Source organism: Podarcis filfolensis, assembly GCF_964270895.1.
Source record: "Podarcis filfolensis genome assembly, chromosome: 12".
Classification (NCBI taxonomy): Eukaryota; Metazoa; Chordata; class Lepidosauria; order Squamata; family Lacertidae; genus Podarcis; species Podarcis filfolensis.
Window position 1 is genome coordinate 20,770,255 of NC_139614.1, and position 27,697 is coordinate 20,797,951.

The 27,697-nt window shown below is 39.5% G+C and overlaps 1 protein-coding gene and 1 long non-coding RNA gene across 14 annotated transcripts in view; one reads left to right on the plus strand and one right to left on the minus strand.

Moving 5' to 3' along the window:
* The window catches only part of LOC310745617, a 33,270-nt gene extending 25,473 nt beyond the window's left edge, over nucleotides 1-7,797 (plus strand). The window contains exon 3 of the long non-coding RNA XR_014540233.1: nucleotides 7,079-7,797. This is a non-coding gene — a long non-coding RNA (uncharacterized lncRNA). The remainder of the gene's footprint in view (nucleotides 1-7,078) is intronic.
* Nucleotides 1-27,697, minus strand: part of PLCL2 (phospholipase C like 2) — a 134,711-nt gene that overhangs the window by 9,512 nt on the left and 97,502 nt on the right. For all 13 annotated transcript variants that reach the window (XM_083577668.1, XM_083577667.1, XM_083577671.1 and 10 more), the window contains 3 exons: nucleotides 12,366-14,852; nucleotides 9,101-9,304; nucleotides 95-170 (listed from right to left, as the gene is read on the minus strand). In XM_083577668.1, the coding sequence (XP_083433794.1) occupies nucleotides 95-170; nucleotides 9,101-9,304; nucleotides 12,366-14,852 (2,767 nt within the window). The remainder of the gene's footprint in view (nucleotides 1-94; nucleotides 171-9,100; nucleotides 9,305-12,365; nucleotides 14,853-27,697) is intronic.

The following is a 27,697-nucleotide window of genomic DNA, read 5'->3' on the forward strand; positions in this document are numbered from 1 at the left end:
ATATAATACATTGATGTGCGACTATTTTTACACTTTTAGTAGAATATGTTAACCCACTGCAGAATACTGAATAAAAATAGAGTTGTGTCCTTACCTGCTTTTTGGCACTGGGCTATTTTTTCATATACATTATCTGCATTTTCTATCAGAGTCTTGATAGTTTGAATCATCTGTAACAAGAGAATAACTTGAGCAATGAGAAAATGAGCAATGAAAACTAGAAGTCAGAGCACTAGTGAATCCACACTCACAGCCTGCATGAACTGGCCATTTCTCAGGCAGAACGTATTTCCCTACCCGAGCTCTTTTCTTAATTGAAGTTGCTAGAGATTAAAACGGGACAATTGTGGCCTTCCACTTGCACAGGATAAACTCTGCTACAGAGCTGTGGCTCCTCTCTAAACTTTGTATTGTAACATTCTCAGATTACGGTGGTACCTCGGGTTAAGTACTTAATTCGTTCTGGAGGTCTGTTCTTAACCTGAAACTGTTCTTAACCTGAAGAACCACTTTAGCTAATGGGGCCTCCCGCTGCTGCTATGCCACCGCAGTGCGATTTCTGTTCTAATCCTGAAGCAAAGTTCTTAACCCGAGGTACTATTTCTGGGTTAGCAGAGTCTGTAACCTGAAGCGTCTGTAACCTGAAGCGTATGTAACCCGAGGTACCACTGTACTACATTGTTGGTGACACTACCAGAGGCGCCAGGTTCTGTCCAGCCTATGAGCAACGCAGGCCATGAGGCCTGCTGCCACCCCCGTGAGGCCTGGTGTCGCGAGGCCCAAACCCTCAAGATTGGGGTGGGGCCCTCAGTCCCATCCCAACAGACTTGCGGAGCTGAAGACGCCTCAGCCCTATGGAGCTGGAGCCTATGGACACTACTGCATCACTTTTTTAAAAAGCTGTTTATTTAGATTTATACCCCACTTTTCTCAGAGACTCAAAGTACCGTATTTTTCCCTTTTCCCCTCCTAAAAAGTAAGGGGAAATGTGTGTGCATCTTATGGAGTTAATGCAGGCAGGAGGCTCTGCTCAGCGCTCCCTTTAAAGAGCCGCACACACGCTCCATGCGCTCTTTAAAGGGTGCAGAGCTCTTGGGGTAGCCTTCATCCCGCTGCCCGGAAGAGGCTGTGCACGGCTATCCCAGAAGCCAGGACAAGAGGGATCACTGTGCAGCGATCCTGCTTGCTGTCCTGGCTTCTGGCTTAGCCGCGTGCAGCCTCTTCCGGGCAGGGGGAGCCTTCATCACGCTGCCCTGAAGAGGCTTTGCGCGGCTATCCCAGAAGCCAGATCCCTCTTGCTGTTCTGGCTTCTGGGAGCCAGAATATATTTTTTTTCTTGTTTTCCTCCTCCAAAAACTAGGTGTGTCTTATAGAGCGAAAAATATGTTACCTTTGAAAAATTCACAAATGTTGTAGTAATTCGATCATATACAAATGTACAAGATTGTATAATAATTGCCTCCCTGAGGAAAACATATTCACAGGGCTGTTATTTGTACTCACTCATTTATTTGCTAATATGCCAAGTCATCCTTCTTTACTAACAGGCATTTCAAAGTGTCAGAATTTGCCACGTTAATTGTGTGTGAGTGTTTGTGGATTCTGCAGATTTCGAGGTGTAGTTATGCAATAAAATGGATAGGTTGCTCCTTTTAGAATACAGTGCTTCCATGAGAACATGCTGTATATATGTTTCAAGCCACAAATCCCAGGAGCAATGCTCAACATTGATTTCATGGCTAGAGTTTAAATTGGCCCAGTGTGGATACATAAAAGTCCACAATCCTGAATCTTGCCAAGTATTGCTTGTCGGAACAAAATGCAGTCAAAGAGGGCCTGAGATCTGTCAAATATTTCCTCACATATCCACTGCCTAGTAAACAGCAAGGCGGCCAGGGAAATGTCACTACCATGGCACTACACTGATGAGTTGAAACAGTTTTCACTAAAGAAGGGAACTGCCACAACACTGCAGAAACATCTCCAAGCCAGGTGAGGTCAACTTCGTAGTGTTTCATAGTCTCTATACTCCCAAAAATAGCCCAGTCTCAATTTCTCTTATAAATAAGGGGCAAAAGATCATGCAACCCATATATTTTATAAATAATGCACAGAAAGGCAAATTATCTTTAAATTATTTTAAGACTCCTCAAGAAACATTTAATGAAGGCAGTAACATCAATTAGCAGGTGGGGAATTGTACCATGCCCTGTATTGTATATCCTGTGCCCACCAACTGATTTAAAAATTTGGTTCATAAAGTCACAAGTTTAATGTTGAAGGGCTTTGAAATGCTTTCAGTAAACCCATTACATCCCATTGATTTCAGTTGGTTTACTCTAAGCATGACAAACTCTGAAGCCAATCCCAGTGTTCAGTTGGTGATTTTCTGAAGATTCAATACAGCAATAAGTCTTCAATATATAGCAATAAGCAATACCTTACAGCAATATCTTCAGCTGGTTGTCAAGTTAATGTGATCCATCTCCAAAATACAGAAAATCCACTAGCAGAAAGAAATCCTTTGTAATCCTCTTTTTGTTTTCAGATTATCATTTACTCATTATTTCAGTGTCTCACTTTCAGGGTTATTGGAGCACATTCAAAAACCTGTTTTTCATTACCTCCCCTCAGTGGAGTTAATTTACTTTAGCTTTATTCTAGTTTGTTGCCTTCTTCTGTCATGGTGTATTTTCCTACTTCACCCGGAAACTACACTCCTCCAGACCAAATTGTCCAATTGGCCCAATCAAATAATGACTAAATAAGCCAGGATATGCACCCACATGCAGCCCCTTTGCTCCTCCTTTGGGGAAAGTGCAGAAACAAGTCACAGAGCCGCAGTTAACCACAGTTTCCTGTGAACTGGAAACTGTGGTTAGTAGCTTCCAAATGAGCTGTGGAAAGGAGCCTAAGAAGGTCCAACCATAAACAATTCCAATGAGAAAGTGAAATGGGACACATCTTAAAATGTGATAGCACGAAAAGCTTTTAGTGGCAATATAATGGCAATTAAGACACAAGCTTAGTAAGGAGGGTTTGGGGATTTTTAAGGGACATGCAGAAGAAGTTAAAACAAAAGACAGGTCACTAAGGATGAATACAAAATTGTTTAGTTCAGTCTTGTAGGGCAAAAGCTACTTGCCTTAGAGTTTGATTTTACTTTAGGAATTTCTTTCACCCAATACACTGTTATACTAAAAGTTGAATTAGCAAAGTAGGTCACGTTAAGTGGTTGAATCTGACAAGTAAAAGCAACTTTTAAATAGTGCTAACCTAACACTCAGTATTGATAATAAGAAACAGTTATCCAGCCTTTTCTTAGTCTCTATCAGGTCTTTTTTATCACTCTTTGTCCTTTAGAATTCTTTTGCCATTAGAAATACAGGGTTTATTTATTTCCATTTTTCATAGAACTGTGATAAGAACTCAAAATAAAGAGAACTCGGTGACTGCGAGTCCTTGAGTTCCCCGTCTACTTCTTGGGTGGTGTATACATGGAGCTGCATTTCAAATGTTACCCAAAACATTAACATTTTGAGAAAATATGCAGTCCATATTCTGTGGAAATATGGGCACAGCCTTTCTGAAATACATTAACTGGCTTGGAGTCACATCTAGGTATGAGAGCTTCATCAGGACCTGGGAATTAGGCAGCTCAAGTAAAAATTTGTCCATCGGGAACTTAGATGGATAGTTAGGCATGAACAGTTATGCAATTTTATTAAGAAAGGTCATATTAAGGTAATCCTTTAACCTCTATCCTAATGACGAGATTGCAGAACTAGAAATTAAGTACAGATTTGCAATGTCTCAAGAAGTTAAGAACATCTTAAGTATTAACCGGGCCTCAGGATCTATACATATATCAAATTGTGATGGTTCCAGCACATCCAGTAAGGGAATTACACTAACCCACCAAACAAGGCAATGATTTAACTATGGAGAGAAGATTTAAAATACTATTTATCAGATAGTGACACTTGTCAGATCACTTGAAAACAGATACTAATTAAGATCTTACATGGCGGTTTGTAGTCCAACAACATCTGAAGAGCTGCAAGTTACCTGCTCTCGCTATAGATCAATATATGAGTGTGTCCAAACGACTGCAATGTTCTTGGTTTGTTCAACATTTTACAGAGTCGTAGGGCTTCATTTCTGACTCTCCAATCTAACCTAATCTCAAGAGCAGGCTCACAAGTTGTTACTACAGAAATAGTACTACCTGGGAGAAGGCCACTGATATTATACCTACCGCTCTGGCAAATGTGTAGCATTTCATAACTTCTATAATTATATTGGCAATAACATATAGCATGTAAACAAACTTAATAGCTATTGCCTATCAAAATGTTTTCTGAAACTTTACTTTCTTCGTATACCTTATAATTTCAATGATAACAACTTCTGGGATTGGTGAAGTACAGACCTTCACTTAAGAGGAGCTTTTTACTTCAACCTCTGTGACAGCACATAGGGAAAAGAACTTGCAAACAAGACGGCAATCAATAGTAACCTCATTACTGACCAGCTGTGGTTAGGCCCAGGCAATCAAAGTCGATTTATAATGAAGTGTAATTGATCTTTCTACTGCTTTAAATGCTGTCCAAAATTGCCATTGTAAGAAAACAAATCTTCTGGGTGTTACTTATGTTTACAATAAAGTACTTGTCATTCATATAAGACTGCTTGGACGAGGTTTAAGAAATAGAATTTTTCTGGTATTCCCAATTGGTCTGAAAACCATGTATTTAATTCTCACTACAACACAAATACAGAAATCATATTTGTATGTTGTGGACTGCATGGTGCTATTCATCTACGACACAAGTAGACAAAGCTTGAAAAGAACATTATTGACCTCTCTAGAACAGCCTAAAAGCGTTTCCCTACTTTAACTACTTAAAAAAAAAAAACAATGCCAGAGAAAGAACCATCTAATACAGCATCTTGTTCTTACAAGTTCTAGCATTTTAAAGGAGAAAAACCTATACTCACTTTCTACACCAGATGCATACATTTTATACACATCTAACAGGCTCCCCCTTACCCATCTTCTTCCCCCTAAACTATAAGTTGCATTGGGACACTCTTCTGTGTGTGGAAAGTGAATAATCAATAAATAATATATAAAACTACCACTACTACTACTGATCATTTTTTTATTATTTGTATGACATCCATCTAACTAACTGGGTTGCCCCATCCACTCTGGGTGGCTCCCAAAAGACTTTTAAAAACATTAGAACACTCCAATTGCACCCTTCCCTCATAAGGAAATTGCTCATATCCCACAATCATTTCGGTTGCCCTCTTCTGATTTTTGCAGCTCTGTAATATCCTTTTCTGTAGAACTTTCAGAAAAGGACAACAAAAATGAACGGGGGATTAGCGCAAACAGTCACACAATCCTTTCTGTTCTGTTCTATTCCCTTCAACCCCGAAACACTATGGTAGTGGAGCCACTTTTGCTTTCACTAGCAGGAGGGAACGGGAATTTGAACAAAGTTTTGCCTGCATTTTTTGTGCTGCAGAATTCCCACTGCCAAACTGGGAAACCACTGCACAGTTTTTAAAAGCAGCATATGTGCTTGATATTTGGAATGGTTACATCAAAAACAAAGCAAAACTCTTGTCTGCCCATGTGGAGTCCTCTCTCATATCCCCCTTTTGAATCCCAGCTGTCCAGTCCTAGTCACAATTCCTAAGAACTCTTTGGATCCGTCACAAAATATCTCTCCATATATTTTACAATGTAATCTAATCTTGGAGGGGGTCTCATTTCCTTGCATCAAAAGTAATAAACATGTTTTTGTATTATCCCCTTATACCTCATAATTTCATCACCCATTTTATCAGAACTTTTAGCTAAAGGAAAGCATTTTCTTCTTAGGGTTTCAAGGAAATGCAGGACAGTAGGTGAGAGGGAGAAACCAATATTGTACAATTTTGTCTCATTGCAACTTATCAGTTGCCGTAATGAATCTATAGAAGGAACTGAACATAGAACCATGTATGTTTAATCTAGTTTCGGGGTGGAGCTATGTTCTCAATTCCAGGTTGGTTACAGTCTTCTTGTTTCCCAGATTTGGAGTGCCAAATCCTTCAGTCATTCAATTGAGTTGCCCAAAAAAAGAATACAGTGGTACCTCGGTTTATGAACTTAATCTGTTCTGGAAGTCAGTTCTTAAACCGAAACAGTTCTTAAACTGAGGCGTGCTTTCCCTAATGAGGCCTCCCACTGCCGGTGCCCTTCCACCGTTCGGATTCCGTTCTTAGACCAAGGTAAAGTTCTCAAACTGGGACACTTCCAGTTTTGCGAAGTTTGTAAACCAAATGGTTCTTAAACTGGACTGTTCATAAACCGAGGTACCACTGTATATTAACCAGGGGCCTCATGCTTGTTAACTAGATATAGCAATGTTCCTGTTCTGTAACTTATGGTTCTAGCTTCTCTCCACTTACTATAAATACTATAAATGCATCCAAATGTGGGTTCAGGCTCAACTCCCAACTGAAATAATTTGCAACTTCTCCATTAGTCCACATCAGAATAGCCTGGGGGGAAATTCCCAAATGCAAACCCAGCCATTTGCATGCAATAATGTATACTGAATTTGAAAAAACTGTATCGTGCTTTATATTTTTATGAGGAAAATGTATAATCTAACAACTATCCAGGGACATCTTAATTAACTGAAAATACTTGCTCGACACTAGTTCTTTAATAATTATAAGTTTCTCCTTTAACACAGAACACATTTACATTCTATAATGCCTCAATTCCCTGTAGTATTTTGTCATTTTAAATTACTCTGATATTGGCTAGCATTTTTACTGGAGAGAGCTTACACCCTTTTGTAGGTTAATGAACAAATATATTGAGCTCCCTTGTTACTCATTGTGCAAAAATAAATTTAAAATACTAAACTAGAGAGAGGATTACTTCAGTTACCAGTGTAAATGTTTGCTCTAATTTTTATGGTAAGGGAGGTATTTCTGAGAAAGAAATGTTAAATATTAAATTAGCATATTTATCTGAGATGGATTGACCCAGGAACTGTTGTACTTTTAGAAACATCCATGATAACCACGAAGCATACTGAGAATGAAGAAAACAATGTAAATCAGAGATAGCCCATGCACTCACCATGGAAACCAAGGTTTGTTTTTAAAACATTCCATAAGGAAATGCCCATGTTTTCACTCTAGTGCAGAGCAAAGGCTGCAGCATGTTAAAACACAAGTTATAAACTAGCTATGCAGCACAAAAGTAAAAGGGTTTCTATTCTTATTTAATTTAAGAAGAGTTCGACATAACTATACCATAAACATCACTATGATTTACATGCAATACCTATACATTAGCTGCATTGCTTGCCAATAGAGGCTTTCCTTGCCCCTTACATATATACATATCCTACCAAATCACATTCTCTTGACCAATTCCTAATGACATATTGCAATGCTTCCTGCGACAAATGAAAAACTACAAGTATAGTTTTATAGCAGCAACGTTTAACTTTCAATATGGAGGCCCTTTGCTGCTAAGTTTTGAAATAGCTTTTGTACTAAGTTTCCTATAACATATTTTGTCTGAAACTGAACTTTGCTCCTAAAAGCTAGGCAAATGTGTACCTACTGTATTATAGTTTCAAGCAGTTTCTAGTCTCAACAAAATGCTTAGAACAATTAATATTCTAAGTGCAAAGTTTAAACAGATTGTTTGCATATTGCAAATATATCCTCATCCCTATCTGAGTCCCGTCATCAGCTCCTGGTAAAGGTAATGGTGGAAATGCAGCTTTGTCTATCTATCCACTAACAAAAGGAAATTTGTTAGCAGCAGGAGGCCCCATTAGCTAAAGTGCTTCAGGTTAAGAACAGTTTCAGGTTAAGAACGGACCTCTGGAACGAATTAAGTTCTTAACCAGAGGTACCACTGTACTCTCAAAGTCCATTTGTTCAATAAAGACAGGACTCACTGAGAAGGGAACCAAGTTTGGGGAAATATAATGGGAGATGTTTCATTTTAGCTTGCTAAGTAACAGTTCTCGAGTGTTTCCCTTTTCCATGTTCCAGAAGCTGTATAATTTAATAGATATAATTGTATTTGCTAGGTAGCCTAAGCATTAAAATATTCACATTTTTTATGAATTTCAGGATACATTAGCTTTAAAACACATTTTCCGAAACATATACAAGGTGTTAAAGCTTGGTTGCTGTTTTTAAGTGACCACAGCTGCCCAAATTTTGGTAGCACAGAAGTGGAGAAGAGACGAAGTACCATCACAAGAAGAATGAATATATAGAACTTGCCAGCATGACAAATAGAATAAGAAATAAAGATGATAAAATTTAAAAGAGGACTGGACATTATATATAGATTATATGGAAAAATATTATAAGAAGAAAATAATCATAACAGGCTGACAAAAATATTCAGCAGTAGAGGTTACAACATGGGATAATATAAGGTAATGAAAACAACTTAGTAGAGTAAGATAACACAGTGGAAAAGATAGCAGTTAGGAAACCAAGGAAAGAGTGGGAGTAAAAGTTAAGGTTTATAAGACTCAAATAAATTGGAGGAATAAGATATTATCATCAATATACATATATGTCTTATATTTATGTATTTTTTCTTATTATCTTGTGTGTAACACAGTATGTGTTGATGATATGATAAAACAGAAAAGCAAATAAAAATATATATTTAAAAAAAGCTTGTAAAGAAGTTTCTAAAAATTGAACTGAACCAGGTATTGAAACTAATGTGATTCACATTTTTGTAATAAAACTAAACCCTTAAAACAACACCATTTTCTTTTCCCCCTTAGACTAAAAACAAGGCTACAGCTTTGTCATATATATAAAATTGCACAGCAGTAACCCACACACACAAGCATAGCATCAGATACACATCAAGCAAATGTTTTTGGTAACAATGACTTGCACAAGCCACAGTTTCATACGAAAACATTGTTATACCCTCTGCATTCATGCAAATGATCTTCCATCCACGTGATTTGGAAGGTTACACTAATATTTTGAAAGTAATATATTGTCTAAAATATGTTTAATAAAGGCTACTCACGGTTTCATATGCTGTTACAATTTTTTTCAAAACTTCTGGAATGATTCCTTGCAACTCCATAACGGGATACTGTTCGCTGAGATTCATCACAACCAAGGGTGTGTTATCAGATCTCACCAAGCGTGTAGATACTGCCAGAATGCATTGCATGAGGTTTGCTACAGGAGAGAGGCCACACAGCTCTTTGAATAAAACCACTGCATTCTGTTGAAAAGGAGGGAAGAAGTTATATTTCACTTATACACAATTTAAATCTCAATTATCTTTAGTTTAAGATATTTCAGCCTTATTGTACAATCCTAATACAGTGGTGCCCCGCAAGACGAATGCCTCGCAAGACGAAAAATGCGCAAGACGAAAGGGCAGGAAGCATTATCCTAGAATAATTTAACATTAAATAAAATACCTAATATTAGTACTTGCTTAGTAGCAAACTGTGATAACAGCAACCAACGTGACACGACAGTGCATGAAACAAAACAGAAATGCTGAGGATATGGAAGGTCTTGCCTCAGCAACAATTTAATATGGGGACTTGTAAACATACATCAAGTTTATCCCCTTCTCTGACACTAGTTTATGCATGCCTTTACATCCCTTGATGACTGCAGAATCAAGTGATGGCTTGCATATATGAATGAGCCATTTTAGATCACACACCATAAATAAAATGGTTTTTGATGCACTAAGCTCATACAATCAGCTGCAAGCCAACAAACACAATTGTTATATACGAAACAGGTATGCTGAACCCCAGGCTTGCAAGCCTGATCCAACCCACCAAGCCTTTTCTGGTAGCCTAGAAGTGCCACTGAACAAAGTTCCTCTCCTCTTATTTATCCACTAACACTTAGCAGATCAGAGCACTGGAAACCTGAGCACTGGGAGTATCAAAATAAGGCAGCAGCTTTCTGTTCTGACCTATATTCACCACAATCAACAGCGTATCCATTCTGCTGCAGTCTGGCTTCTACAAAGTACTATGTTATTATCTTGCTGCCCGCAATTTAACATAACTTGCATAACTATTTATGTATCTTAACATCCCTTTCAGTGTAAAGGAAATGTCAAAACACTGTAGAAAGGTCATTAATTACTTACTATTCATAGAACTAAATAAGAACAACATTGAACAAAGACCAGTCACATTTGTTTACCATTCCTGACCACACATGAACATGCCAACTGCAGCAATTTCTGATTTCTTTTCTGTTTTTGTCTGAACTCTCTGACACCCCTAGCTGGGAGTGCTTCGGAAACATCAGAGCAGAGTAGAATACTCCCTCCGGTTTCCAGAGACCGCCAATCTGTTCAGTGGCAGTGGATAGAAAGGAAAGGCACTTCGTTAAACGCTCACGAGGAAGGGACACCAGGGAGGAAGACGGCCTTCTCCCTGGCAAAGCGGTGGGGGGAGTTTCCCTCCCCACTTCCCCCTCCCTGCTAGAACACTACAGCTACAGAGGGAGCAATTTTTTCTTCCTATCCTTCACATTGTACTAAAAAAGAAGTCCACCTCAGGATGCTTCAGCATACCATTGCTCCATCAAGTCGAATGCTGGGCTCCTTGGCATGCTTGAGCTCCTGAACCCCTTTCCTTTTGAGTTCCTGAACCTCTTTCCTAACTGCCATGGGTAAAAAGGTGTTGTGAAGAAGGAATAGGGGCTTTCTGCAAGCCATGTGTGGAGTGAAATGGCGTATGCTGTATGTGTACTGTGAGTATATGTGCCATGAGAAAGAAGGGGCAAGGTGGGGTGGGGCATCAGAAACCACTAGTGCTTTGATCATAGGCACCATTGGGATGTAGCCCTCAGATTAGTCAGCATGTAATGCAGCCCTGGGAATGTGGGTAGCGCTGTGGGTTAAACCACAGAGCCTAGGACTTGCCAATCAGAAGGTCAGCGGTTCGAATCCCCGCGACGGGGTGAGCTCCCGTTGCCCGGTCCCTGCTCCTGCCAACCTAGCAGTTCGAAAGCACGTCAAAGTGCAAGTAGATAAATAGGTACCACTCCGGTGGGAAGGTAAACGGCGTTTCCGTGCGCTGCTCTGGTTTGCCAGAAGCGGCTTAGTCATGCTGGCCACATGACCTGGAAGCTGTACGCCTGCTCCCTCGGCCAATAAAGCGGGATGAGCGCTGCAACCCCAGAGTCGGTCACGACTGGACCTAACGGTCAGGGGTCCCTTTACCTTTACCTTTAATGCAGCCCTGAGATTAAAATTCTACTCTGGAACAGATTTTAATGAAGATCAGACTATATATTACCAAAATAAATAATGAGAGTCAGTGTGGTATAGTAGTTAGTGTTGAACTAGGACTGGGGAGACCCAGGTTCAAATATGACTCAGCCATGAAGTTCACTGGGTGACCTTGGATTAAGTCTCTCTCTCTCTCTCTGCCTCTGCCTAATTTACCTGCCTAATTTACCTCACATAGTTGCTGAGAGGATAAAAATTTACCTCACATAGTTGCTGAGAGGATAAAAATTTACCTCACATAGTTGATGAAAGGATAAAATGGGGAAGAGGGAGAAGTGCCATGCCACCTCAAGCTCCCTGGAGGAAAAGTGAGGTAGTTTGTGATTATAAGTTGTTTCAAACGGTTTTTTAAAAAATATTGTTGGACTGTTTTATTGTTGTAACTTGCCCTGGGACCTTAGGCTGAAGGGCAGGTCAATAATACTACTAAAAATAAAAATACAGTGGTATCTCGATTTTGGAACGAAATCCGTTTTGGAAGTCCGTTAGACTTCCAAAACGTTCAGAAATCAAGGCACGGCTTCCGATTGGCTGCTGGAAGCTCCTGCAGCCAATCGGAACCCTCGTAAGCCGTGTCGGACGTTCAGGTTCCAAAGAACGTTTGCAAACCAAAACACTCATTTCCGGGTTTGCAACGTTTAGGAGCCAAAATGTTCGACTTGCAAGGTGTTCGGGATCCAAGGAACAACTGTAAATAAATAAAACCTGTTAGCCAACCTTGCTATAAAACATATCTATAATCAGTCATCCTTCAGAAGAACAGTCAGATAACAGAAAATACCTTACAGCACAAAAACTGAATCCAGTTAGGGTGGCATCCGTGCCTGAGTATCTTACAGCCATCACTTGAGCGCACTCATAACTCTAATCCTTACTTTTAACTGTCTGCAAAGTCACTGAACCTCTGAGCACATTTACTACGCTTAACTATGTCACATTATTTATTATGGAAACAGTATATCTGTATGTAAAATACTAATCTCATATAAATGGTAGTGAATAAATACGATACCTGCATGTTCTCCCTCAAATCTGTGGCATCCCGTATGGGCTGGAGAGCATTCTTGAATACTTCGTCAATGGTTTTAATCCATAAAGTCCTCATACAGGCATATTCTCTGGATTTCTTGCTCTTCCTGACAGACAGGCCCCGTTTATGTGGCTTTCCACCACCCCTTCTATTAGTTATAGCAACGTGGACAAATAGGAAAGCATGTGCCAGAGCTTCTCCTGTTAAAGACTGAAGGGGGACATGGCGATAACCTGTCTGTAAACACTCAAAGGGAATTGTGTACTGCCCAATAAATTCATCCCCGATATAATCATCGTCCAGCACTACAAAGCGCACCATGGCGAGTTCAGGTAGATTAATCTGAAATTCAAAACTCTCATCAAAAATTGGGTTGTCCCCATTCTGGTGTACCGTTTTTGTCCTTTGCTCTGCACAGTCTGCAGGGATCCCATGGATTTCTACATAGACATAAGGGTCTACAACATCACCTTTGGCACCTGACCCTTTTGGTTTAGGAAAGTTCTGTCCGCTAATAATCTTAACATGAAGGAGCTGAGGTGAAACTCCAGGCACAGAGTCCTTCGTATTTGCACTGAAGTAAGAGACTTCTTCCCGCATGATAGCAGGTCGAAGAACATAGCCACAGTTACCGTTTTGTCGAAACCAACCAATGTTGAGGTCCATCATTAATCCAGGTGTCTGAAAGTTCATTGCTACTATCTGACAGCCACACTTCCAAAAATCCTGTGGGTTCATATTACTAGAATCAATCCTCATAGGGCTAGGGAAAACCCTGGCGAGAAAACGTTTGTTGTAATTCACAAAGTCTCCAGGGTTTTCATTGGCATATTTGGTAGCAAGCACTTCATTGAAGGAGCAAACTTCCCAGTATTTTTGAAGCTGAAATGAAACCTGAAAATCTTTAAATTGAACCGACTTACACATGCTTACCAGTTCTGAAAGCTCTTTGCAGAGCTGAAACCGTTTTACTGTGATAATATTCTGTTGTTCCACACCCTCTTTTCCCATTCTCTGGGACATTTCTACGCCTTCGTCTTCATCTGTAACATCTCCCTCTAGCCCAGAACAATTAGGAGACAGCTTCTTGGCTTTAATTAGTATTTTCCCTCTAAGAGATTCAGGAGAAGGCAGATAAGATTCCTCTGTGTTTGGAGACTGCGTGTGGACCTTGTCTCCCAATATTTTCTTTATATGCTGAACCATCACCTTCTGCTGCTTGAGACAACAGTGGTTTTCTAAGCACAAAATAAGAGGGTATTCCGAAGCAACGAATGCATATTTGTTTATTATGTCGATTACACTGCGGAAGACTATCTGCGAGGTCATGGTGTGCCCTGTGTAAATTACTGGTTCATTGTCAGGACCATCCCACACATCCAACTCGACACACCGACACCCCATTTTCAAAGCACGAATGTATCCTGTGATATCAGATGGGCCTCGGAACTGATCCTCTATCAAGTACGTGTTATGAGATGAGTTTATAAAATAATGAGATAGAGGGTGGTTCATGCCCTGGCACACTTTTTTGTGCTCTGGGTCAAATATATGGCATTCTGGAGAAGTAAGATAATTTGTAAAACCGTCTATGGAAAGCCAGCCCTTTTCCTGGCCCTCTTTAGATGGCTCATATTTGTGAATAATATCCAGGCTTATCTCTTCGGTGACATGTGCAATACCCTGTTCTGCTTCTAAAAACATCATAAGGTCCTTTGTGTCCAGGAATTCTTTATTGCTAGAAAATTGAACTAACAAAAAATAGATCTCAGGGCGAGTGCAAAGCTCATGAAAGACTTCAATAAACTCTTCCTTTGTGATTTCTGTACCAGGTTTGTCTTTTGTTCTGTGTAGCTCTTTGAACTTCAATTCAATTTTACTAGTTTTTAAACCAGGATTTAAATTTTTTATAAACTGTACAGCTCTGCACATGGTTATGCGCCCCAAATTATCAATATCTGTTTCTTTAAACATTTGTGAAACCCATGAAGTCCGCATTTTATCTTGGCTACTTTCTAGCATATCTAGTGTGTGTTTTCCATATGATATCAGGTATCTCAGTCCAGTGACCCAAATATTTGCAACATCTGCAGAATTTGCAACGAGATCTAGAGACTCATAATTATCTCCATAAATAATAGAAAATGCGCAGTCTTCCGAAATCTGTTCCGAAATTCCATTGCTACGAAAAATGTCTGTATTTTTCCCTGTTCTCACTTCTTTGATTGATTTAACGTCAATCTTTGCTTTCTCAGAATCCTTCTTTGAAGGCTCCCAACGTAGAGACTGCATGTCTGCATCTAAAAGGAAGTACCGGTGGTAAATTCTAGAGTTGGAGCGAACCTTTCTGAGTTCTGAGCCTTCCACCATGGCGTTAATACAGTCGCTTGCACTGCTGATCTTCTTTTCAGTTGGCATGCTGCTAAATGACACCGTCTTTTTCCGTTCTCTTTTTTGCTTCGTACCATCCTGAAAAGTAGAGGAAGGGAAAGTTGGTAAGGTACTTGCCACATGTTACAAAAACAAAATACTCTTAAAAGATCTGTTGAGGACTAACATGTATGTCCACCATTCTCCATCTATGCAGAATGAATTAAAAGCTACACTAAAAGGTAACAGATATGCAATTTACCCTTATGCTGTTGTGTCCAACTGAGCTCAGTACGACTTATTACCAAGTAAGTGTACAAGGGATTGCATCCTTAGGTGTCAATGGTGTTTCGTGGCCACTTTTTCTGCATTTTTGCAACAGCCCTACAAGATAGTATATATTATTGCCTCTCTCTTTTTTACACTCACAGTCAGGAGACTTGCTGAAGACCATCAAACCAACCAAACTATGCCTCAACAGTACACATCCAAGGAATACTGTACGTTCTCTATAAACATGTAATGTGTTTGTGGGCATAGCTATATTTTAATATCCGTTGATATTCTAGGCCACAATTGTTAACATATTAATACAAATGCCCAGAATTTTATTACAAGTCCTGGAAAGAAGAGAAGCATATACTCTGTGTGTGGGTTGGGTACTGATTCCTCTGCAATGTGAGACAGAAGAATGGGCCCCATGACAGGGGGAGAGGGCAAAGGATATGAGATGCCGAATTAAGGAGCAAACAGCAGAGTGATATGAAGCCTTGCAATGTCTTCCTAGCAACTAACCAAGGAGAAAGGAACCTGCAGTTACTGTGGCCATGGCTTCAAACACTCCCCTAGCCACTATTGTCTGCTAAGGAGTGAAGGGGTGCTTTAAATTGAGATCCTGCTCCTGCGCATGAACATGGAAATGGGTACAGCTTGAAAAACTGCCTAGAAAAGGTAGAATTCTAGCTTTGTTTACATTATAGCAGGTATAAGTAGGAGGCTAAGTTACACATTGCAGGGCTGCTGAACAGGGCTGAAAAAGCAGTAGTTTTAAGTCAGAATCCAAAAGTCCTGCTGGCAAAAGACCCAGTGCAGAATCTAGGAGCATTAGCTTCTGCCAACTTCAACTGAAGATGCATAACAAAACTCTTGGCCGCACAGTGAAACTGACAAAAGTGGGGTGGGGGGTGAGCATAAGCTGCTTTTGGAACAGTTTCTTAAGATAATGGGCCAAGCAAGTCTGGCTTGTCCTAGTCTTTGCATATTTAGTGTTTGGGATCAAATGGCTATCAACAATCAGTATCTACATGTCACCTTGCCTATTAGAAATGGACTAAGGTTGGCCTATTTATTGGGGGGGGAGAATCAGGAAAGGCCTATAACTTCAAATGTCATTTTATTCTCCATGAAATCCTCTTCATAATTCTTTCCCCACTTTTCTTTTTAACACAGCAGTTGCAGCAAGCTTGGAGACTGAGAGGAAGACTAGGGAAAGAAGGGATGTTTATGCATTCCTCCTCATGCTGTTTTTCTTTGGTGGTGGGAAGGATGAAAAGATACCTAGTCCTCAAGGCTGCATACCTTTTTGAAGGAATGAGGGGATATATACTTATATTGCCCATGGCAACACCTATCCATGTATGATGGGAGCAGTGGGAGTGTGGGTGGAGAGAAAGAAGGATTTGGAAGTGGCAAGAAAGATTGGGAAAAGAACCAGAACCGTATCCCACCCCCCATACATGTCTGTACACCCATACACATCAGATCTGATGGGTCTTAGTAACTTCACAACGTTATTCAAAATTAAAGCAACAGTATTGATATCTACACAAGTATTTCTGCAGCAAAATCAAGGACACAAAGCTGATAGGAAGCAGAGCTCAACAGTAAAACTCTGGAGAGGGGGTTATGTTCCAGGGATCATGCCTAAAGCCAAAACTGTATATGGTCAAAACACATTGGTTACAATGGCAGGTGGGATTGCCAAAGTCTTTTTTTCCTGGATGTCTGCCCCCGCTTTAATTTTTTTCAAAAAATTTGGCCAAGTTCATTGAATGTGCATAAGTTGTGGGTTTACTGTAATGCTATTTGAGCACAATGGATGTGAATCACCAGGTTAAATTTCTGAAATTATCAAAATAATAAAGCAGAGCAAAGATCTGATAAAATGCTCATTCTAAAACAAAAACCTGTCACACTGATGGTCATAACATCAAATATACAAGGGCCTGTTTACACATTTATAGCTGCTACACAAAATTCACTTTAATATCTCTCCACATGGCAACTGTTACATGAGAAGGGAACACTTAACGATGGCAATAGATGTGGGGAACTAGTGTTCAGTAGACATACTGTAAGGTTGCAAGGAAATGGAAGGTGGCTAACCACAAAACTTGCTAGGAAAAACTAATAGCATACAGAAATTGAAAGGCTAATGCCTCCATCTATAGAGCCCCATGTATTCTCCAGAGTGTCCACCCAGCTCTGATATTCACATGGAGACATGTGATTGCACCTCTGAGCTTTTGCCATTTCTATGTGCAAATAAATATATGCATATATAGTCATCTGCTTTCATAACTGAAATTAATGAAGCCAATGATGGCATTCATGTTTATGGTACATCTTGCAACTGATGTTTCTACATACAAGAAATCAAGAATTTGGGGGGGGGGGGAGAGCACACCTCTTCACTCCAAATTTACACACTATCTTAAATTTACAACCAAATTTTCAAACAGGCATCAGATAATTCATTCAAAATTTTATTTTTATTTTTTCTTTATATGCTGCTTTCCAGTGCAAAGCTCTGTCAAAGAATTTTAATAATTACATTAAAACTGTAAAACATTTTTAAAAATACAAATAAATCAGTCCCGTTTATGAAACACAACGGCATCAGTTTAATGACTTGTTTTACTAAAACATCTCTGTGGCTACAATCCTAAGTATTTTTGAAAGTATATTCTTTTGACATCTGTACAGGGATATGAGAGAAACAACCAGGCAAAGGATACAATATGAGTCACAACAGTACAGCTTCAAATGACTTTTCATTACAAAACAAGAGAACCAAGTTGTAGTTCTTCCATAAATCTGAGAACACTATAACAAATCTAAAGTTGCTGATGAAGGCCTGTTGTCTGCAAAATTCATAACTCAGTAAAATATTTTCTAATATATGGTAGTACTTCCTGGTGTCTGGATTCTAGAGAATATTTCAGCTGTGCTTAGAATCATAGAATTGTAGAGCTGGAAGGACCTAAAGGGTCATCTGGTCCAACCCCCTGCAATGCAGTAATATATCATTTGTAGAATATATCACTAGTGTACATTAATCATTTAGCCTGGTGGATTTCTATCACTGCAAATCAGGAAGAAACAAAGCTAGGTGGAAGCCAATGACTCACCACTCTGCTCTACAAATGAGACTGTATCTCAAACATAATTCTCGCTCAGGAGAATTAATTACCTCATCAAATGAAGAGATTTAACTTGATCAATCGATTGATCATTATTAATGCATGTAATAACTATTCACAAAATCACTCACAGCCCTTGCAAGTTATATAGTCTGACATCACTAGTGAGGAGGCTCATCTGTTCCCCTTACCATAGTACAGTATTTTAATGCTTCTTCCCCTCACACTTAAAAAAAAATAATTCTTAACATGTACACAAACTCCTATATCATTCAAACACAAGAAAACCCAGACAGTTCTCTTGTAAACTGTCCAACACTAACAGAGCTACCTCATCTCCCTTACAGTAATACCATGTTACTTCATAGGTATTTTGCTGCTTTGCAAAATGTTATTTAACTTTGAAAGCTCTACAGTCACCCACTCCAGTGATGTCCTCTGACTGATTTACTCATTTCAAGCAGGGGGGAAAACAGTATAGCTATTTCCAAGTGTAGTACCTCTCCCCTTACACAGAGACAATGATTGCTTTTGGTTCTGGATTGGTGCTACTGTGAATACAGTGGAACCTCAGGTTACAGACTCCGCTAACCCAGAAATAGTACCTCGGGTTAAGAACTTTAATTTCAGGATGAGAACCAGAAATCGCGTGGTGGCGGCGGGAGGCCCCATTAGCTAAAGTGGCACCTCGGGTTAAGAAGATTTTCAGGTTAAGAACGGACCTCTGGAACGAATTAAGTTCTTAACCCAAGGTACCACTGTATAGCCCTTTTTTAAAGGTGTGCCTTTATGGGTATTTAGAAGGACCCTTTGTATAACCACATACACGAATATCCAGCAACATTTAAAAATAAATAAATACTGCATCACTGCACTATAGCAGGATGTAATTTCAGCAGGTTTAGTCTAATGCTTAGACAGAAAAAAAAATAGCAGCTATCAAAGTTTATTTTAACAGCTACACCGATTACTCCCTAATCTGTGTATGGACACCATGGCAAGATCATGAGCAAATCTTCACTCGGTGTTCTCTGTCTATTCAACTTCCTGGTTAATCTCCCTGATTTGGTCATTCATTCCTGCCCATGGTGAAAGGAGTCCACAATCCAGAGGCTCCTCTACAATTTCACAAACAGGGAAAAGCCACTTTTTCACTAAACCAAGCCACTCGCTTTCATCCTTTAATTCACTGGGATCCACAGAATGTTTGCTACGCCAGCGTGGTGTAGTGCTTAAGAGCAGTGGACTCATAATCTGGTGAACCGGGTTTGATTCCCTGCTCCTCCACATGCAACTGCTGGGTGACCTTGGGCTAGTCACACTTCTCTGAAGTCTCTCAGCCTCACTCACCTCACAGAGTGTTTGTTGTGGGGGAGGAAGGGAAAGGAGAATGTTAGCCGCTTTGAGACTCCTTCGGGTAGTGATAAAGCGGGATATCAAATCCAAACTCTTCTTCTTCTTCTTCACTATTCTGATTGTTGGCAACAATCTCGATTAGTACCAAACTGAGACAGCTACAACGTACTGACACTGCATGAAACAAAATGGCCGTACCGAGAAAATGAAAGTTCTGGCACTGGCAGCTACTTAATGTGGAACCACAATAAAGAGTCCAGTGGGCTATAATTAACACAGACAGCAAATTCACAAAGCACAGGGAGCACAAAATAGTTTTGTTTGTTGTCTATACTTGGTCAGCATAACATCCCAGCAATGCCAAAATAATGACATGGCTTCCAATGTTGCACTCAAGCAACTAAGCCCATATGCTTTCCACTAAAGCCCAGAAAAATGGCATGCCCAGAAAAATGTGCAAAACACCCAAACAGAACTGATTTCATATGTTAACAATTAAGGCTAAATATGGTGGGCAATTTGCTTCTCACACTTCTGATGTACAATCTGAAACGAACCTTAAAATTATACCAATCAGACCAGATGTTTGAGCCAGTCACTTTGCATGCAATAAAGCTTTGAGAAAGGAACAAAAACTACTTTGAGATTCATCAGGTAGTAGTTTACAATGACATTTTGTGTATATGGTTTAAGCCCGCACTCTTATTTGTACGAATAAATCTATAGCAGTGTGAATAAAGTGCCACTCTGAGCTTGGGCTCCATAAATTGGCCTCTTGGCAAAAAAAGCAAAACACATCTATCAGGTTTTATTTATTTATTCTTTGGACTGAAGCTGTCACCCTTTCTTAAGTTTGGGAACAGATTATTAAGTATTGTTTTTTAAAAAGTGAACTCTTCAAAACAAGAATATTCTTTTTAGTAAAGAATACTATAAAATCCTGTTTGGCAGCAACAATTGCCTACACTTTATTTATCACTGGAACAAATGGCCCTGCAGAGATGGAAAATTCAGAGATAATTCAAATGACAACATGCCAGAAATACTGCAGAATTATTAGCTAAGGTGTTCTACTACACCCTCAAAGCTCAGAGGTGCCTTGTAATAATGACAAAAGTTTATTAAATTTACAGGATATGTCACAGGCAATAGATGGGATTCAAACAGCTGGTCAAGCTTATGCAAATAGCTGGCACAACTAACCAAGTGGATTTTTATGGTACTTTTACCCTTCTGAACAGCTGAACTCATGTGATTAGCACAAACGTCTACTGCAACTGCCAACTCCTCATTTCCTGTATGGTATACTGAAGACTAAATCCTCATAGGATCCTTGTCCATGTTTATGACATTCAGCTCTGCCTCCTTCAGTACGAAGCCTATTCAGTTTCTTGCTGCTTATGAGGTTACTCTGGTAAAGGATTTGGCTCAGTTCACCTTGTTATGTGGATAATTACACATTTGTTTCACCGTATTCCCCTTCTGAACCTCAGTTCCGTATCAAGGCAATCCTTCTGTGGCGGTTTTGTGGGGCAAATGACCACCACGTAATAGAATCCCTTTCAAAGTTCAATAAATCTCAAGGTTAGCCTTCGAATCAAATTCCACCTTGTTTATGTTTTGCAATTACTTCAGTTAAGCTGCAGCTCTGCCCCACTAAATGATGCTTACACAGCAGCACAAACCATTGTTTATAGCTAAAATTGCTCCTCAATATCAGACTGCTTGGCTTAGCCTCAGACACAAATGCATTGCAAAGGAAGAAATGGAAGATAAAACCCTAAATGCTGCAAAAGGAAATACATTAATTTCTTATGGTCACTAAACAGAACATGAAAAGAAATTATGACCTGGTGTCCTTCTATTCGTTTTTAAAGTCTCAAGTGGGAAGTACAATGTGTGCCTGTGATATGTTAACAGCAAGCCAGCTAGTCCAGATGTCTATAAATAATTAAATTACACAGACAGTTCTGCATTGACATACAAACATTTTCCTTGCCTAAAGGGATGGAGAGACTGCTAAAAATGACCCTCTTTATAGTCAAAAGTTGTTGATAAGTTGTTACCACTTAAAGGGTTTCAAATCTTCCAACACAAATCTGGAAAATCTGTTGGTTTAGATTTTTTTTATTTTCATTTTATTTTTGAAGGGAAAATATGGCACTTTATATTTCAACAAAAGGTGCACTATTAATGCAGACCTCCCATTTCCAGAATTCTTTGTTTCTTTTAATAGAAAGGGGGAGGTATCTAGTTCAGATATAAAGAATGCAATCTAATGCACACTTCCTTGGGTGTAAGACTTATAGAATTCAGTGGAACTTATTTCAGAGTGATCTTGAATAGAGTTGCACTGTGAACTGCTCTCCAAATGGGCTGTCATTTTTTCAGCCAGAAAACTGAACAGTGATTAATTGAACACAGCTTTTGAATTTTTGAGATTAGACTGTTATTGCAGCCAGGGCTGAACAACTGAGATTATTGTTGCAGTTAACTTCAATAGGCTAATTGTGACTCACGCTGTAATATGCCCTGTTTAAACTCAAAATTACCCACATTTTAGGTCAAGTCTCAGAACACGGTACTAAAAAGTTTCTTTGCACCTTTGGAGGAGGGCAGATCCAACTTGAATTTCATACTCTTGGGGGTGGGGGGCAGAATTTGGGAAACATCCTTACCAGAGATCATGGAAAGTTCCTGGAAGTCAGTAGACAAAACTGGGCTTCAAGGCAGATAGTTAAAAGCAGGGTATAACTTCCTTAAATTATGTGTGCAAATAAACTGACCTGGTATAAGACAGTTTTCTATGTTTCCTAAACCTCTATGTTATGTTATGTTATGTTATGTTATACAGCTGCACAGCCCAAAGAAAGGATGGTGTGGGTGTTGATGACTTCACTGACAACTAAGGGCATGATCCAACCAGTATTGCTTCTGCACAGATCCATTCATTTTCAGTAAAACTCACACAAGGCTCATACACTAAACATGAGATGAAAGGAGGGCTCCCGACTCATGGTTGAAAAATTAACTGTTGAAGAAAGTTGTTTATGAAGATAAACAGATCCTACATTATGCTGTCAGCTTTAGATAAACAGAATGGACTCCTCTAATTCCAGACATACTGGTGTGAAGCCATTTAATCCTATAAAAGAAAATGACAATATTTTTAAGCAGTTGCCTTACTGGTACGTGTGCGGAATGTTTACTAATTTTCTTTCTAGATAGCTGGCCATACAGCGTCTCCTTATGTTCACTTATAAAAAGTAAAGTTCATATATATATAATTGGAAGCCTTTGATTTAAACTTCCGCATTTGCATTCTGCTCACCTGGAAGTTTCTTTAAATGAGATAGATCCAATGAACTTGAGATATTGGACATAACTTTCATGCAGAAGGTGTGATTGTATCAGACTTGGGCAAGGGCATTTAAAGCACATGACTTCCTCCAAAGAATCCCGAAAATCCCCTCACAGAGCTACGATACTCAGCACCCCTTAAACAAACCACACAGAAACACCTAGGTTCAAATTCCTACTCAGTTACTGGGTGACCTTGGACCAGTAACCCGTTCTCCCTCCCCTGTGGGAATGTTGTGATGATAAAATGGGGGGGGGGGGGGAGAGATAGGGAAACAGAAGTACACATTACCCTGTGTTTTTCACAGGAACAGCAGGATAAAAATGTAAAATAAATGAACACACATGATAAAGGCACAATTCTGTGTTTCAAGGCTGAATAATTGCTTGGTCATAACTATTCAGTTTTAAGGAGGCCTGGGAAAGATGCAAAATAAAAAAAAGTGTGATATATGAATTCAAGATTGAGAGTTCACATTGAAAACATAACATAGTTCAAACACATGCTTGACCCAGGCATCTGTTTTCAAACAGGGGCAAGGAGAAAAAATAAAAACATAGCATGATGCAATACCTATTTTGGAGCTCAAGATTTTGGAGCTACAGTTTTGCATGTTGGCTACACGGTTCTATACTTCGTGTTCACACCTGGCGCTGAAGCCCAGAAGTGCGCAAGATGTTTACTGGTTATAAGCACCATGTTGCCTTGAAAAATCAAGGTGAATATGATCAATTAAAAATTATGAATGATACTGTGATGATAACAAGGTTATAAATTATTTTGCTTTTATATATCCTCATTAATACATCCACATTGCCTGAGAAGCATAATAAAAGCACTTCTACGACCCAGTACATCAAGGCAAAACCATAAACAGCTTCAGGTGACCCTCCCTTTCAACATTAGGGCTGTGCTGCAGGGGACAAATATTTTTGTACAGAAAAGCTTTCATTTATTCTATGCCATCCTCTCGCACACCCTACCACTCAAACTGTATTTATGGCAGCTATGGGTTTGTGTAATAAGAGGGCTTGCATACTGTATTTATCTTTAAATCTAATTTTAAAATGAGATGCACAGACTTTCAGCTGCATGAATTATTTTGTTATAAAAGTTTCCTTAATTTCATGAGTTTAACAAGCAAATGAAGAATATTGTTTTATTTCTAGATCGGCTTTAAGCCTCTGGAAAATTTTGCCGATAGTCTCAACATATTCTCTCTCTTCTCTGCAATTCTCAGCTTTTGAAGGTAATGTTATGATTCGGCAAAATCATTCGCCTAAGCAAAATATTCCACTAGAATAATAAAGTACGACACAGCATGGCCCAAAATGGTGATTGTTGAAAGACTGAGGCATGCCCCAATGCTGAATGACTCATATTACCGGTACATTTAAACAGCAATGCAATCGATTGTGCAAGTGCTATCAATGCTACATGTGTACAGGTGTACTTCACATGAGCAGGGCAAAAATAATTTCAAATAGGAATGAGAGGGTCTATTTGGTGCAGAGATGAACCACTGGGATAAGTTTCATAAACATTTTTGCGCCCCTCTGTGGGGAGCTGAGTGGGGGGGGGGCTCAGTTATTCATTACAACACCTGACCCTTCTGTCCCCTTTGGCAACAAACTATGCAACAAAGCAGTCTTCACTTTTTTGGTAGGGTAACTGCATACAGGGCTGAACTTGTAATCTACCATTACACCAGAGTCAATGTTTTTCTGTGGTGCCTCTAGAATAGCTGGTGTTATATAATTTTGTGTATGAGTATATTGTGGTATTTATTTATTACATTTCAGTGCCATGTTTACTGCAAGTAACTCAAAGCAGTAAAAACGGTTCCCTCTCCCTTCCCCTAATTTTTCTACGCACAGCAACCCTATGCAATACAGTGAGGCTGAAAGTGTGTGACTCGCTCAGTATCACCCACAGATAATCTAATGGCAGAGAGGTATCTGAAACTGGGTCTTCCTTGGCCATTGTCCAAAAGTTTAACCACAGCACCCAGGGGCCATTCGGAACAACAGCAGCACCTCGTATCAGCTGCATGTAAGCGATTTCTATGGGGAAAGGTAAAGGGACCCCTGACTTATTAGGTCCAGTCGTGGCTGACTCTGGGGTTGCGGCGCTCATCTCGCTTTATTGGACGAGGGAGCCAGCATACAGCTTCCAGGTCATGTGGCCAGCATGACTAAGCCGTTTACCTTCCCGCCAGAGCGGTACCTATTAATCTACTTGCACTTTGACGTGCTTTCGAACTGCTAGGTTGGCAGGAGCAGGGACCGAGCATTGGGAGCTCACCCCATCGCGGGGATTCGAACTGGCAACCTTCTGATTGGCAAGTCCTAGGCTCTGTGGTTTAACCCACAGTTCCACCCGCGTCCCTATGGGGAAAGAGTGGGGCCTTATTATTAAATCTGAGAAAATATTTTCCCCTCTTGCCCAATGTTTTCTGTAACTGTAGTAAGCTAAAACTTATTTCCTCTTATTCCAATGCAGCCTGAAGTCATGGGAAAACTTTACAATCCAAATTAACATCACATTGGAAAAAACTCTAGGAATACGGGCGGGGAAGAGGAGAAAGGTCAAATGATTCAGTTTGGGGGTTTTTTAAGTAGAAAGTGTTGGATATATTCCATTAAAAGCAGTTTGTTTTACTCTGCTTTAATAACTCAAACATTGTAAAGGGATAATCCTGTTTGAGAAGATAACCATGTCAGAGAAAAGCTCTCCCATCAGCTTCAGAGAGTTTCATACCACAAACATAACATTATGAATGGCAACAAATCACATAATGGCCAGCTTGGCTAATATCAACTATCAGCTTTCCAGTGACGTTTCAATATCCTTCTAGGGTTAATAGACTCTGCAGCCAAAGAACTGGGTGCTCCCTGAAATCAGTCTGTGGAGTTTAGTGTCCTGACCATCACTGTACTTGAGTCCTCTTTGTATCCTCAGTGCTGCAAAGACAGGAGAATAGGCAGAATTCCCCTGACCAGGGTCTGTGAACCTCATTTCTGTCCCCACCACAATACACAGACCCTCAATGCAAAATTTATTCATATTTATCTCTCTAGCTTCAATTCCTTGTGCCCTAAATCCCTTTCCTTAAACCACCTATCCTTTCTTCCGCTCCCCATCTTAGTTCATTCTCTACTCTGTACCCAGCCAAACTGACACATTTCCCTTCTCTTACAGAAGCTGGATACCACACTATTTAGTTCTCTGAGCAACTGAACATTCTGTGCCACCATACCAGCTTAGGCGTACGTACAGTACAGTACAGTACAGTACAGATTTAATTAACATATCTTCCTCAGACAATTAGTGTGCTATTCTTCGACCCCAGGGCTCAATGATGTCTTAAAAAATTAAGCAATGCTGCATGCATTACTAATAGCACAGGGAGATAAGACAGCAGATTAAAAGCAAGCAAGGTATGTACAAAAGAACACTGTATAGAATTGTACTTTAAAAACAAACCTATGATCTAGGTGGGTGAGACATTGGTCTACCTAGACCACTATTAATCTGCACTGATTGGCAACAGCCAAACAGGTTTTAGTCCCATCTGGTGGTGCCAGGGATTGGAAGCCACTAAGCTATGACCTTCTTTCAAGGCCCCTTGTTACTTGCATCTTCTAAGATGGGAAAAGCTAGAACAATAACAGGCTTTTCTCATTTAGAAAACAAACAAGTTAACTCTGCTAGGGTTTCTAAGAGAGGATAGATCATTCTCTACAATTCACCCATCTCATTTGGCTCTCCCATCTTCATTTGCAATTGTACCAATGCATGGAACTATGCACAGCTGTTTATATGGAAAAAATGGTCTCTGGAGGCCAGTAATTGCTATATGTGTAGATGTTACGTTCACCAGCTTAATCAAAGGCATCTGATTAGCAGCTCAGAATAGGAGCCGACTATTATAGGAAGCCCTTGGATATATTATTCTCTTGAAAATTTTATTTTGTCTTAAATTAGAACAATTTAGAAGTAAAAGGGAAATACTTGAGTGAGATGTAAATGAGGTATCACAGTCCATGTTGCTATTTGAATAGGACAATCATTATGCAAGCAAGAAAACAGAAGAGTCAAGCTATGTTTTCCTAAAGGGAAAAAAGTAGCATTAAAAACTATAGTTGCTGCTTTAAAAATCATGGATATGACAACCAATAAGCTGCTACTGCACCACTTTGAAATAAATGTTAAAGAAAGATATCTTTCACTAATGTTATTAGTCTTGGAAGGCTTAATAATAAACAGATAATGGGTGAAACTGGCTCAATACCTCCATTCACTGTACTTTATTCTGCATTAATGCTGAAACATTTTCATTATACTGCTGGTAGAATTATTAATACTTCCTTGAGACAAATTAATACAATTGATCAAAGTGTCTTGGAAAATTAAACACCGTGTTTTCTTTTGCATTTTATGACAACCGGCTTTAAAGCAGAAAAACCCTGTAAATGTGACATCTTTTTCTCTTTCCCTTTGCTAGATCGAGTTGAAAGACATTACATTAAAACATCAATTTGTACACTTTCCCTCCGTATCTTGCAATTTCCTGCTAACATGTGTCATAATGTTACTTCAAATTTTTCTTCCCTGTTGCAGCTTTAAGTTTAGGTTTTAATTGCGGCACAACTGGTGGATTTCTGTCCCTCTGGGAACCGGTTTATTTGAAAAGTAGCACATAAAATAAATGCAGCTCTCGCCCTAAAAAAATATATATCCACAAATAACAGGAGGCATGAAGCTAAGCCCTGATCAAATATTTTCCCTTAACATTTAGCTGC